At 39.0% G+C, this 14,613-nt stretch overlaps 1 protein-coding gene across 1 annotated transcript in view; it reads right to left on the minus strand.

The window, feature by feature from the left end:
* Positions 1-11,206, minus strand: part of fam20cb (FAM20C golgi associated secretory pathway kinase b) — a 53,427-nt gene extending 42,221 nt beyond the window's left edge. Inside the window, exons 1-3 of the mRNA XM_017705542.2 lie at positions 9,437-11,206; positions 8,782-8,957; positions 7,058-7,136 (exon numbers count right to left, since the gene is read on the minus strand). Coding sequence (XP_017561031.1) covers positions 7,058-7,136; positions 8,782-8,957; positions 9,437-9,990 — 809 coding nt within the window. The 5' untranslated portion in view covers positions 9,991-11,206. The remainder of the gene's footprint in view (positions 1-7,057; positions 7,137-8,781; positions 8,958-9,436) is intronic.
* Between the last annotated feature and the right edge of the window lie 3,407 nt (positions 11,207-14,613).

A 14,613-nucleotide genomic window follows, 5' to 3' on the forward strand; every position in this document is an offset into this window, starting at 1 on the left:
ACATCCTAAAAAAAGTAACGCATTGAATTTTCTGGATTCAAACTGAGTCAAAAATTTCCACATTAATAAATTACATCAACACAACTTTGTCTTTCAATTTACTTTCTTTTGGCAACAACTGTGTTTACGCAATATAGTTTATATAGTATATTTTATTCATGTGAAAATGATGTACACATTTAAATCAAGTAAATTCAACACAGTAGTTTTTAGTGCAGTGAGGTGGCTCAGTATGTCTCCCAAAAGTCGAGACAAGAGAAGTATTAAGGAAAGCCAATAAAGATAGGGATTAGCATTGGCTCATACACCGCGTGACATTTAAGCCACCATAGATCACTCCATTTACAAGAAATGACCTTAAGGGCATTCCTTAAGATCTGCCTTTAAGGTCATACCTTGTAAAGGGAGGGATCTACAGAAAGGGAGCACATCATTAACCTTTAGAATGCACAGAACTCTGCAGTTCATCAGCCATTCATAGTCTAATTCATGATGAAGGACATTAGCAAAGCACATGCCTCCAAGACCGCAACCAAGTCTAAAGCTCTGCATGCTATTCATATCTTCACTTCATCTCCTTAAGTTGTGCGATACGGCAAAACTATGACATCATGATACTTGACAACATACATATTTCCATTAGCCATTCGAAACAAAACGTGGTATCACATTTTACAAAGCCAACGTAAAACTCGTTCCATGAAGGTTTTTTTAAATTCAACATTGTAAAAACAAACAATTTAAGTAAAGGTATAAAGTAAGTTATAAAGTAAGTCTTGCCCTTTTATGTGTGATTGCATCGCACTTTCTCCTGAAGAAATAGTAGTAAGTCACATAGACAAAACATTAAGCCTTTATTATTGCTTGTGGATGTTTTCATTCAACATAGTACATCATTATGCTATTACTTATTAGGTCAATCGAACAGAACTGCCTGTTGTGTGATTTGGAAGATAAACCCACCTATTCAAGGAACTATTGTTTATTGAAAGTTAACTAATTTCTGAAAATTTGATTAAAAAAAATGTAAATTAATTAGTGCTTTGCATAAATTCAGTTCTCAGAGGACACGATTTTTCACTCCCACTATGTGAACACTGTTTCCATCACTTTTCCACCTCAGCAAAATAAAATGATTTCTTTTGCAATACTTTAGTACATACAATAGTTTTTTCTTATATTTTTTAATGTGCATGTTCAAAATCTGCATACAAGAGATCCATGCAAAACCATCTTATGTTGCTGTTTTTCAATTTAAGTGCAGTCCTACCTGGGTTGTGCTGTGTGAAGTCAATGAGAGCATTCACTTTGCTGGCTGGGAGGTATTTTTATACTTCTGGTTATTCCAGCATGTCACATACAATATTGTATGTTCTGTCAAAAGCTCAAAATGAAATGACTGCTTGGATGGCAGCTATACTAAAATTGCCAGTGGTCTGAAGCAAACTACACTGAAGCCAAGGCAGCGATCAGCCCTGGCTTGAATCACCTAGGGCACAGCTTTTTTAAAGGCTGATACCTTCTCTTTACTCCTTTTTAATTACAGCCTACAGTAAATACCCTTGACTTAGTTTACATGCCAAATATTTAACTGAATACACAGGCCTGTCATTTGATAAGGCGGCATTAACCTGAGCATAAAACATATTCCTGTGGAAGTCTTTTATTACAGTTCCTCAGCTGTCAAACAGTCATCGGCACAGAGCTACACTAAGACTCCGCTCATGAAAACATTGTAATCAAGGGCAACGTGTTTGTCCAAAATCTCCTGTTGTGTGACTGCGGAAGTGCTAATTATATATGAATCAAGTCAGTGTTGGTAAAGCAGTGTGACTCCTATGAAAGACAGCTGAGCTGCAGTAGTCAACCACACAAAAGGACATCAATGGCGCTCCCAATGGAGAGAGATAACAGGCAAACATTCTGCTTTGTTTAGAATCAGCACTCAACATACTTCAATGTGCAGCTCTATAATCACATATCAAATGTAATTTAATTAATGGCCCTATCTATGGCCCGCCCATAAATAATGACAGTTGTAAGGTCGGACATGCTTTAACAAAATGCTGGCAAAAATGAAAGAAAATTAAAGAAATTATAACAATCTTTGTTTAGAGTTTCCACTAGTGTTTGGCGACATGGCAAAAAATATTTCAACTCAATACTTTTTCACAATACATGATGTTTCACAACACTTTAACACAATGGACACAATGTATAAGTAGTTATACATTCATAAACTGCTATCAAAAACTGTGTGTATTGCTATTTATTTAACATTTTACAAGTGCTGCACTAAATACCAATTAAACAGCAGCAATTATACTTTCATTGTAATGAAACATGTGGCTGATAAGTACTGACGATATCCATGACCATAGCATAGATTCTAGCCCTAACAAAATTTAACATAATATAATACTGCCATACTGCCCACCTTTATTTTCCAAAGCTACACTACCAGGCTGGGCTATGCCGTGGTATCTAATGAAAACTAGAAAACCGTAGACACCATACTAACACTAGCATCACTCCTTGACAAAAACTACACTCAAGCTACCCTGTCTAGATAGGGTGTAATTTGAAATTAAACCCTTAAATGGCCAGGGCCCACTGGTTGGCCCAAAGTTGTATTTCACATTAATATAACCTGAGAATAGCACAGCCAACTTGTACTGAAGTCCCTGTAATTCCTGAATAACAACCTTAGTATGTAATAAGCCTGGGATTTTAAGGGGTTAATCCACTCTATAATGCAAATTCGGATCGTTTTTTCAATCTCGTAACAGTAACAGCACATATAGGTCAATTATTACTCATGAACAGAGTTATAATTAGGTCCCAAAACGACCCAAACCAACAAATTTCTGCCTGAAAAATTCTATCTGTTCTATTGAAAGCAGTCATTTGATCATGGATAAATAAAATAAAAACATAAGAAAAATATCAGAAAATAAGATGATACAAAAAATAATCAGCATTTCAGTATAAAACTAACCCAGGTGGATTTAGTCCTAATTTTTAAACTTTATAAATATATCAATAGTGCTGTTGATAAATCTCATGGAAAATATCATTGGCACTGGCCTACAATTCCCATAATGGTGCATTCCTCAGTTTTTTGAAATACATGCATATTCACAATTTCTTACCCTACTCTATGTTTAATATTTATTAATAATTTATAAATAATATTTATTATTTGGGAATGTTTACATCCACCATAACAGATAAGTTATCGCAGTACAGAGGCAGAAGAACCTGTGAGGAACCTGTGTTCTTACAACACTCACTATTAATCAGGCCTATGTCCTGCACATACTTAAAAAATAAATTAAAAATTAGCTGTCCAATGTCAAGTTTAATCTCCTCGTTAACTAATTTATTCATCAAGCAATGCTTCTGGCCAACTCTAAATATGTTAAAATTAAGAGGTGGACTGTGAGAACCTGAACATGAACCCAACCTGAGCATGACACATATTTTGAAAAACATCCGACCATGGGCAAACATGACGTAAGCAGTTGGGTCCCATCAGGTTTGGACAAACATTTCAGAGGAAACTTTGGATTGGGCCAAAAAAACAGTGTCTGGCAGCAGATGCATGCCAGTCATGTGGCATCTAGAGGAAGATGTCAGACAATGGAGGCACAGGAGAACAACTGTATTATTGTGCCTTTTGTCTCTTTGTTTCACAGAAGAGGCACGACCATTCTGAAGAAATGCTTCTGAAAGTTTTCGCTATTCAAGTAGTAAACTTTGCTTTTCTTTTAACAGTAGCATACTGTTATTTTACTGTTCGGATGCCTTAAAGGGATAGTTCAGCCAAAAGGCACATGTTGCTAATAAACAATGGCACCAGTTAGCATTATGGAAATGATACTACAAGCTTCTCTTCACTGTTAGCCACATTAGCATGTTATGTCAAGCTATTTCTTTAAAGCTGCTGGAGGAAAAAAGTTCCTGGAGGAAACAATTCCACTGAGTAACGTCTCACTCAAAGCCTTTCAGGGGATTTCAGTTCATCATGCAATCACTTGAGGCCAAGTGCACGGCAAACATGAGCATACAAGCATGAATCATCTTTAGCAGCCTGATTCACTGCACCACATATGTTGCAAGTAGGCATGTCAATACTGGAAGGGTTGAAAAAATGGGTTAAGTTCTGCTTCTGTTTCAGACTGTGAGAAATCTGGGTAGACAGGCAGATGTAAGCTGCTGTTTGGTCATGCTGGAGGAGTTGTGGATTTGATTTGACTAGCAAAGTTACAGGATGTGGAAGGATGACAGTAGCCCTGTCTGGTCATCTCTGCAGTTCATTTAAAACAACAAAAAAAAATGAATGACTCACTAACCCCAAGCTGCTCAGTCTAATGCTATTCAGCTATTGCCTCCAAGAAAGACACACTCTTAAAAATGAAGGTTCCTAAAAGGTTCTTTGCATGAATGTGCAGTTGTCAGAAAAACCTTCACTTTGTTTTTAATGCTTTAAAAACATTTTTTACACTCACACATCACATCAAAAGCACCATTCACTGTAAGGCTCAGAATTCAAAAGCGGTTCTTTTATGGTATCACTGCTTCAAATTTAAGAGTGTACAAGCTGGATCAATAATGAATAACATCAAAACATCCTGAACTTTTGAACTGCAGAAAACATACACCAGTGTATTATGAGATGTTTTGAGTTTGAAATGACTTATCTTAAAAATAAAGCCATGGGAAAGAGGTCTGGCTTCCAGGGGAAGTGAGACTAGCGTGTTTGCTTTGTGCTAATTATAGCAGCACCAGACTGCATGCAGATCCTTGCACTCTAATAACATTTATCTATGTAGCTTCTCACTAAAGGCCCATTGTTCTCATCTGTCCTAAATATTCCCAAAGCACAAACGCAACACATCGCCAATAAAGCCACTCGTGTGGGAGACTCATTTGTTTTACTCAAATTGCTGCATGCAATATGTAACTGGATGCATATTCTTACTCAAATGCAGGTGTATAAACACAGATAGTGACTATTTACAGCTATGTTTAGAGAGACATATTTTTCATATCCTTTTTTTTTTTACCTGACTCAACATATCTAATTACATGAAAAAGCAGGCCAAACTCGGTCCTCACTAAAAATATCAGAATCCAAAAAGAAGGTGCATCATGTGCAGGACTGACATCAACAAATCTGAGTTCACTGCTTTCATAGGCCCAAATCCCATTTCACCCCTTGACCCCAACACTTAGCCGTACAGTCGGGGTAGTGTTGTCCCGACTGTTGAGATGTTAGGGTTACATGGCCCTTCAAACAGAGATTTTTACAGAGGCGTACTACAAACGGAATGTTATAAGAAAATACCCAGAATGCTATGCAAATCATCGGCAAGATGGCTGCACAAGCGACCAAAGAGACACATAAATATAAGTATTTCTCTGTTAAAAAGCCGCTGTATTGTAAGAACCATTGTAATAGCGTTTTATAGTAAGTTCCTTCATAACACGCATAAAAATCACTTAGAATGCCAAGTTCAGCTGAGCAGCACTAGTAGCTGTTAATGAAGTGATGCAGTTTTTTGTTTGTGCTCTTTTTCATTCAGGTGACGCGTTTGATTGATTGATGCGTAAAACTGAAGTTGTGAATGAATCGCGAGCGCCCTGCTTTTCAGTCTCCTTCGGATAACGTCAGTGTGATTTACCATTATTGCTATAGTCTGGAGACAAAGCAGGAAAACGTGTCCTGATTATTTTTCCAGGCTATTTTACGTGATTCACCTGTCCTGTCATGTGACACACAAGCGAGATCACCACAGCTGGAGACAGCATATTGGAAATGGCCAGAAAACCTTGTCTCCTCTGTTTACGTAAAAGTCGCTGACGACAACTAAAATTTCAACTAACGTTTCTGGTTCTTGAAGGGTTGTCCCATTTCATAGGGGGAAGATTTCAACCACTACCCCTTGTAACTCAGTTTCAAGGGGGAGGGTTACACTCAAAAACAAGGGGTAGGGGTAAAAATAAGAAATGGGATTGGGCCATAAAGTGTATTTAGTCCTACTTTCTACATTTTATAAATGTTTATGTATCAACAGTGCTTTTGACCTGGGCAGATACCATACATGGAAAGTCCCAGACATCAACATTGGCCTACAATTTCCATATCAGTGCATCCCTCAGTTTTCTGAAGTGCACACTTATTCACAAACGCCAGGCTATGCAAGTAAATGGAATTAAGCATGCCATTTGGCAGTAATTACTACATGGAAATATTCACACCCATGCTAAGAGAGAAGTATAGCAGTACAGAGGTAGAAGAACTCAAGAGAAACCTGTGTGAATACACTGCTCACTGTCAACCAGGCCTATGTCCTGCAAACACTACTGTTGCAGAAGCCCAAATTGCTCAACGTGCAGCTTCATAATCCACTGTAAGAAAAGAGAATGTAAAATACTGTCTAACTAGCGAGGCCAACTGTACTTTCTAATGAACAGAACTAAGAGCAGCAACTTGCACAAGCAGATAGAAATACATCTGACAGTGAGATGATATAGTTGCAGCCATTTATAGCTTCAGAAAATTACAGGGAGGCTATTATTATTTGCTCAGAGAGGAATGTCATATCCACAAACAGTACCCCTCCTATTGAGGCTTTTATTTATGATTAGAAATGAACCACCCCCTTGTAAACCACTCTGAAGGCAACTATAAATCCACTTTTACTGGCTCAGGTCCAAGCACGTTACTAAATGCATATAATGAAAGATATGTCCAGATTACATGTAGCAACAGAGCTAAAACTGTACCTCCCAAAACAATAGGTGTACAGATTTTACATGGTAGAAATGGTCTGAAATGGCATGATAAACTCTACTGAAATAACTTGCCAAATCGGAAACACTTCTGTTCAACCCACACAACACATATAAAACACTGTGTCATGAATTCCAAACAGGATCAAGATGCAGTGGGAACTCTAACACCATTATTTTTGTTTAATAACATAAAATTCACTTCTTTTCCATGACACATATTAACACGATGACATCAAAAATCATCAAATGTACTTACTTCATAGGTTTGAAGAGTGCCTGGCCATAGTTCTGGAATGTCATGATGAGCTTCAGCTGAGTGCCTCCAGATTTCATAGCTGCAAAAAAATAAATAAACAAAACAAGAGAAAACAGGGTGATGCTATAGGAAAAACTGAACCATTCTTAACACTGGCTGTACACTGTGAAATTTTTCATATAACTAGTTAAAGTGTATGTAAGTTTTGTGAAGCATGGCTGAATTTTTTTGTTTTGTATAATTCACACACATTTTCTTATTATACTAGTTAGCAGGATTTGCTAGTAGTTTTCATGTATCAAATCTGTCTTGTCCATATGAAATCTTCTACGATGTGTTATTTAGCCCACATTTGTATCTTGGTTTAATTTTTATGTCAACAGAACAACCAAGCTACATAAAACAGCTATGATCAGCTAATAAAGCAGGACTAAGCTGGCAGCCATATGAACAGCTACCATGATGTCATTAGGTGGTAATAAACCTAACTAGTTATAAACAAATAAGCTGAATTATTCAATGAAAACAACCTGTTTTCTTTTTTTTTTTGTCCATAATGTGTCAGCAAGAAACAGTTGAGATGATTGTCAGCAAGATGAGACGGTTTTACATTATGGAACATAAGTGACACTGACTTTCAGGCAGGTTTCAAGCAACTATACTTTTACCATGTTAAGCCAGCTTAACACTCACCTAAGTAGTAGCTGGAAAAAGTGTAAGTCAATGGGAATACGCATTCAGGGCAGACAGTTATTGACTGTTATTAAAGCCTAAAGATGCTGCTTGCCTCCCTTCATAGTGCAGATAGCACATAACCTGTATTTGATTACATGAGGTTGAAAACAAAATGCCAATATGTGTGTTTTGGATGGACACCCTGTTCCTTTGGGAAGAGCTGATAAGGACTTGGCACAAGGTCCTCTGTGTACAGAATAGCTGAGATATAAAAAGTAACTAGACAGACTATTTCACCTGAATGAGTTTTGATTTCGGAAATGTGAGTTTTTCCCCACAGAGAAAGAGAAACCGAATCTGATGCCGTCTGTTTGATCCCTTTGATTTTCCCATGGACACTATAAATTAGTCGACTATAATCTGTTCAAGAACGTGTGGGGGCTCCACCAAAATCACACCCCAACAATCACTGTTAGATTTTGTGTAAGACCAACAGTTGCTGTGCTTTAAACTGTGCATTATTCTTCACTGAATAACTTAAACTGTGGAAAAACTTACACATAAACGAAACAAAAAGTACTGATGAAACTAAAAAAGGCAACATGAGTTTATACAGATATGAATTAAAAATATGTCACACTTCTGGTCTGACAACTATTATTATGTTTTGTCACAGCATGCATGAACTCATGTAAATGGACTGCGCAATATGGACAAAATGCTGCAATCATATTATGATTATATTGTTATATATTGCGACTGCTATATACCTTGCAATATATTACAAACACATCACTAAACACTTAGTGACAGGGTTAAAGATTAAATTAAAAGCAGAGTGAATTAAAGCCTGTATTATCTTAACACATTTTTACTGTTATGAACGTCAAACACTCAAAGACCACGTACGATTGGTCAGGATGCTCCTGGCATATACTACGATTAATCAGAAGCTCATTTGCATATTGCAGACTTCTCCAATATCAGCACAGTAGAGGCCAACATCTCAGTGATAAGTAACAAACCATATACTGTGCAGCCCTACTTACCAACGCTGGTGATTCTCTGCGTAACCAGGTCCTTGAGCATGGCATCAATGACCGGATTGTGTCTGGAGTAGAGCTCATAGCGATTTATCCCAATGTGGAAACGGAGCCAGTTTGGATAAGAATCTGAGGAAAGGTCACCTGTAGGAGCATAATCTCCATCCTTCTCCTGCCCATGCCTGTGGAGAGAACACACACGTGCAAACTCATCTGATAGAAGCAGTAGTGGATCTGCTGTAATGACTGACTACATTCAAAACCAAGGACGCAAATTAAACATTAAATTAAACAACTCACAAGCCAAGAGACAGGCCTTGGAGATCTAGAACATGTAGTTAACAGTCTAGAGGCAAGAGCTACTGTAATCATTTCTGAATAAGGGTTTGTACCATTATTATTATATTATTGTTTAGCTACTCATCATTTTTACTATCATTGGAAAAGGTAATAAACAATTTGTATTTTATATACTAATTATGTGTATGCATTATATTTGGAATTAACAAAAGTGCCCTTTAAAATAATAAATAATACTTGTTTGTTGGCAAAAGATGTACAGGGAGAGAGAAAAATAACAGAGAGAAAAGCAGAAAAAGCGTAACATACAGTGAGTAGATAAATGAATGGATGGAAAGAGAGAGAGGGGGGCACTACTGACCACTCTTGGTTCTCTGCAGCTTTGGGGTCAAATCTGATATCAGTGTTGACGTTGAACAGAGTGTCCTCCTCGGTCAGTGTTGGCAGAGGTCTCTTATAGAGTGGGTGCTCGAAGAGAGCGTGTAGTCTGGAGCCTTTAGGCGTTGGTCTCCTGCTGAAGGCGGTCTCGTGCCCTCCTCTCCTCTCGTGGCCTTCTAGTCCTGGCCGCGCGCGTTGATCCTGCTGCTGATGATGATTCTGATGCTGATTGTCCACCCTGCTGGGCGCCTCGGCCGTGCTGGCCTTCTCGCGCGAGTGTGAGGTCAGGTTGGAGCCTGGCTCGTTGCTGAAGTCCTGCAGCAGCCTGAGCGTGTGTTTATTGGGCCACGCGGCCCATCCGGGCGCTTCTTCGCCAGGGCCGCGCGGGCACGAGCACGCGGGGGTCTGCGGTGATCTGCTGCTTGTGCTGCTGTTACGCCTCTCCAACCGGGGCAACAGATCGATGACGATGTGCACGCTGCAGGCCACGAGAAAAACGGTGAGTATGAGCACGCGGAACCTGCGGAACAGGATCATGTCTGCGCGGTGCGGGAGCGCAAGCGCGCGCACTAACACATGGCACAGAGAGCGCACAAGGCGCGCGCCCACCCTCAGCGGCAGCGCGAGCGCGCACGGGCCATGCTGCTGCTGTTGATGATGATGGTGCACGCTCTCCAGGATCGAGAGAGAGAGATAGAAATGCCTTTAAAAACTCTCTCAGCTCAAACACAGCGTCCAGCGGGGAGCGGTTTATAATCCAGGACGAGACGAGTCTTGGACAGTCTTGAGGGCAGGTGGAAAGAGAAGGCGTAGGAGGAGGAGGCTGGAGACATCGACAGATTTGGTGGGACGGAACGGCGTCTAAACGTGCACCATGTTCAAGTACTGGTAAGTTTTGGAGAAAAGTGTAAAAGCAAAGACGCGGAGCTCCATATTTCAGCCTGTGTACTGCAAATGGACTGGTAGACTCACCGGAAGGAAAAGAGGAGTCTATTCGCACTTGAGTGCCTGGCTGGGGCAGCTGTGGTGATTTGAGTACGACTGTTGAGTTCGCACTAAAACAACAACGAAGAGTTGATTAGCTCAGTCCGTTCGTTTAGCTGTTGGTCTTTTAGAGAAAAGGCTAACGTTAGTTAAAACGTTGAGAAAATACGTAGTTAATCGGTTTCTGACGCCGATGACTCTGTAGTCCGCTTGTTTTAGTCGCTGACTCTTTCAATTAAATTTCACTTTAACACTTTAGCGATAAAGCTAACCTAGCTAGTTCAGTACCTTGGATTAGCTGTTGACTTTGCACAGTCCGCTCGTTTAGCCGTTGACTCTTAAGAGAAATAGCTAGCTAGGTCAGTTCGTGTGTTTAACGGTCGACTCTGTCCGTTAACTATAGTTCTGTCCTTTGGTTTTGCCGTCGACTCTGTAGTTCTGTCCGTTGGTTTAGCCGTTGATTCTGTACTGCTGTCCGTTTGTTGGGTCTGGAGCTCGGTCCGTTTCTGTATCCAAAAAAAAATCAAGGCTTGTTCAGCGCGCGAGTGCGATGTTAGCCGTTAATCAGCTCGAGCAGGCTGAGGAAGAGGAGCGCTGCATTTCTCCTAAACACACACGCGCCCAAAGAGTTTCACATTTCTCACGCGCAAATTCAGAGGAATTTTCTCTCGTCGAAGAGAACAGCAGCGCTGAGAGGATGAGAATGTTTCTGTTCGTCCACAGCCGCTGCTCTGCCCGAGTGACCGCTTCCCCGGACCGTGCTGCTGTTTTGGTGGGTGGGTGGGTGGGTGTGAATGTGTATGTGGTGGAGCCGCTCGGTCCAGCCTCGCTCCAGCGTCACTCAGACCGGATTGGCTGAATCTTCTCCCACAAGAAACACAAGCTTTAAGGACAGAGATCAGACAGGCAGGGCTTTATTCTGCAACACCAAACTGCACAAGAAGAGGGCGTCTCACACACACACACACACACACACTCCCTCACGCTGTTAGTGTTCGAAAAGGTCAGTAAAAGGCTCGTTTGGAGCTCTCTTGCCTTTTAAGGCTTTCCGCCCATGTGTAAGATATATCGTACATACACATATATTAAATATCTTTTATATAATAAATGTGTATTCTTTACTTCTTTACACAGAAGCGCGAGATCACCCTCCTTTTTGTTTATTTCACTTCCTGTCAAATCAGCCCTTAAGTGCAAGTTGTTTTTTTAAGTACCTGGACAAAAATGGGAAATATATTTAACCAGAAATGACACAGAATCCAACAGCACTAAGTACAATATCGAATCTATCATTGTTTAATTAGTCTACTCTTTACTTTAGGGCCACTTTAACTCTTCCATCCTTTCAGCCTTAAGATCAGCAAATTACTGTGTCCTCCCAGTACAAGCTATTCGCAAAGGAGACACTGATATTGCTACCCTTCAGACAAAAACACCAACACAAGCAGCTACTCAAACACACCTCAGCTGCTTTGCGAAATGTGTGTCTAAAATGGCTAAAGCAGATATTTCTGAAGAGGTTAGATATGAGACAATCCAGTTGTATGAGGAAGCAGTCAGAAGAAAATAAGTAAACATTTGTTGAGTTGTAGTTGAAAACCTGTTAAAAGATACATAGAAAACAAATACACAAGACCTGGTAGACCACCAGAAGGGTCAATATCAGAGAAATAGTACTGAAAGTTTTTCATCTTTGAGTTACAGGAGAAAATCAAGCTCCACTCTTGCTTCAGATGTGAAAGAATCCACAGGTGTTTCTGTTCATCTTTCCACTGAGACAAGACAACTCAGTGCTATGGGGCTGAAAGGATATTTACATAGAAAAAAATGTTGCTTTGGATTGACATGATTATAATGTGCCAAGATGTTGTGCACCTGTATGGTAGGTGCTTCTGATAAAAACGACCAGTGAGTGCAGATAACAGTAGGACTACCTAAAAACGACCTAATATATATAGACCATTTTACTGACCTTAGAGTAAAATCCTTAACGTTATGCCTTAATTATGTTATTTTTATTAAAATAAATGATTGAATATTCCATTGTGTCACTACCAAAACAATCATAACACTCACCAAACTTTACCAAACGTTTTGGTGGTGACAATTTTAGCTAATTTTGAGCATAATTTATAAAACTAGCCAGTGCATGACTAGCAAACACAGCTTTGTACACACATAAAATCATCAATATTTTTTTATTAAAACACAAATATTGACATGACATGAAAACATGGTACCGCATTTTCTGAATACATTTTTAATTGAAAGATGAAACTCTTGATAAAAACTCAATCTTTTTTCCTAAATCTAAACTTAAAAAAAAAAAAAAAAAAGACAGCATTGAATATTTAAAGTAACTCACGCTCAGAATCAGAGTCCTGTACTTGAACTCCCTAATTTCCAGTATGTGTGTTATGTAGAACTGGTAAGAACAGCTGAAACCCGCAGCACTGCTCTGGCACAGATGATCAGTCGTGATGTGGAAAAAAGGAAAAACACAACAAATGTTGAAAGGTTAAGGTTCATATTTTTGCACTGCATCCAGCAAAAGCCCAGCTGTTATGGAAACAGCTTCAGAGACACAGAAAGTTATTGAACACTGTAAAGGACACAGATTAGGTTTCCACATGTAGGATAGTTTTTGAAATGGTCCAGGTCTTGGAAAAACTAATTTTCCTCACTTTTGTGAAATAAAAGTTTCATGTATTATGTAAATATTGTTACATTTAAAGACATAGTAAATGCATCCTAGATTATGGTCATGTAAAGATTAGAAGTGGTTTTGTACATAACATACAATCCACACCAACATCATAAGACCTATGCTAAAAAATGAACTGGATGTAAAATATAGAACATGGGCCAAAGAAATGTGGGGAAACATACTGTGATGTTTCCAGTATGCAGCAATTGCAAATAATCTGTGTGTGAACCTCAGTTTCAGATTTCTTTTGATTTACTTTCTGATTTTAATGTAATGATTTGATTTCTGTGTTTTGGTTAACTATCCTGTAGACTAGACAACACAATTTAATACATGTCTCACATGTATTGTAGATAAAGACTGTGTATTTACCACACAATTGTAACCCACTGTACTTCCAAATTAAATCAGAAATTACCATTCAAACCAGTTTTTCTTGCTACCCTTTTGTTTTTGCTTATCGCTGTTGCTGGAAGAAAATCTTGTATCTCCAAAATGACAATTTTATAGGAAGAGGAAAAAACCTACTTTACTTTTAATGCATGTCAATGCAACCAGACTTTTTTCCAAGTCATTTTGGGCCATTTATTTTGGTCCATTCCTCACAACAAATTTACACACGATGTAAAAGATAGGTATTTCCAAATAAACTGGAATTATTTTATTTGCATTATTTTATTTGACAAAGCAAATTTGGACACTATTTTATTTGAGCAGAGGAGAAATCATGAAATCAAAATTGTGGTTCTGTCTCATTTTTCAGTGTTCATCAATCAATCAAAAAATTTTTTCAACTAAATTTTTACACCCCTCTTTACAGTTACTCAGTAACCTGAGCATAAATATGAAATATGTAGTGCAGTATGTGTTTCAATACATTGGAATGTTAGTTGTGTTTGAGTTCTGAGAGATAGCTGTTTACCAAGGGTTGCATTCTAAAAGACCTCAGTAAGCAGACAATACCTTGATGTGTTTTCCTCAGTGTCCTGAAAGTCTTTGTTGTTTGACAAAGATGCAGACCACACCAACACAATGTCAGGCTTGTTTGCGGCCTGCGCATTTCCTTCACGAAGAATCCTTCGAGGTAGAGTGACCAACTGAGGTCAGCGCAGATAAACGTGCATTGATCTAAAACAGGGTTGGGTTTCACCAGCAAAAAAAAAAAACTAAAAAAAAGCTCCTCTGTTTCCAACCCCTTCTATTTATTCTCTCAGCCTGAGAAACCTTGGATGCAGCTCCCATCTTTGCTACAACCATAACTACTACCTTTCTCTGGAAGGAGCCGCAACCCAACCCGAGCCGCTCCCTACAGGCCCTTTCTTGAGACAAGGGTTAGGATGGTATGAAAATTTTCTTTCATGGTATCAGTGACCAAAATGATCATAGTTATAGGTTCATTATTGGAGTATGGCTAATGTATTTTTTTAAATGTTTAACCCTTAGAGGTCACAGTTATCATTTGCAATAGC

The sequence above is a fragment of the Pygocentrus nattereri genome, chromosome 13, assembly GCF_015220715.1.
Source record: "Pygocentrus nattereri isolate fPygNat1 chromosome 13, fPygNat1.pri, whole genome shotgun sequence".
In the NCBI taxonomy this organism is placed as follows: Eukaryota; Metazoa; Chordata; class Actinopteri; order Characiformes; family Serrasalmidae; genus Pygocentrus; species Pygocentrus nattereri.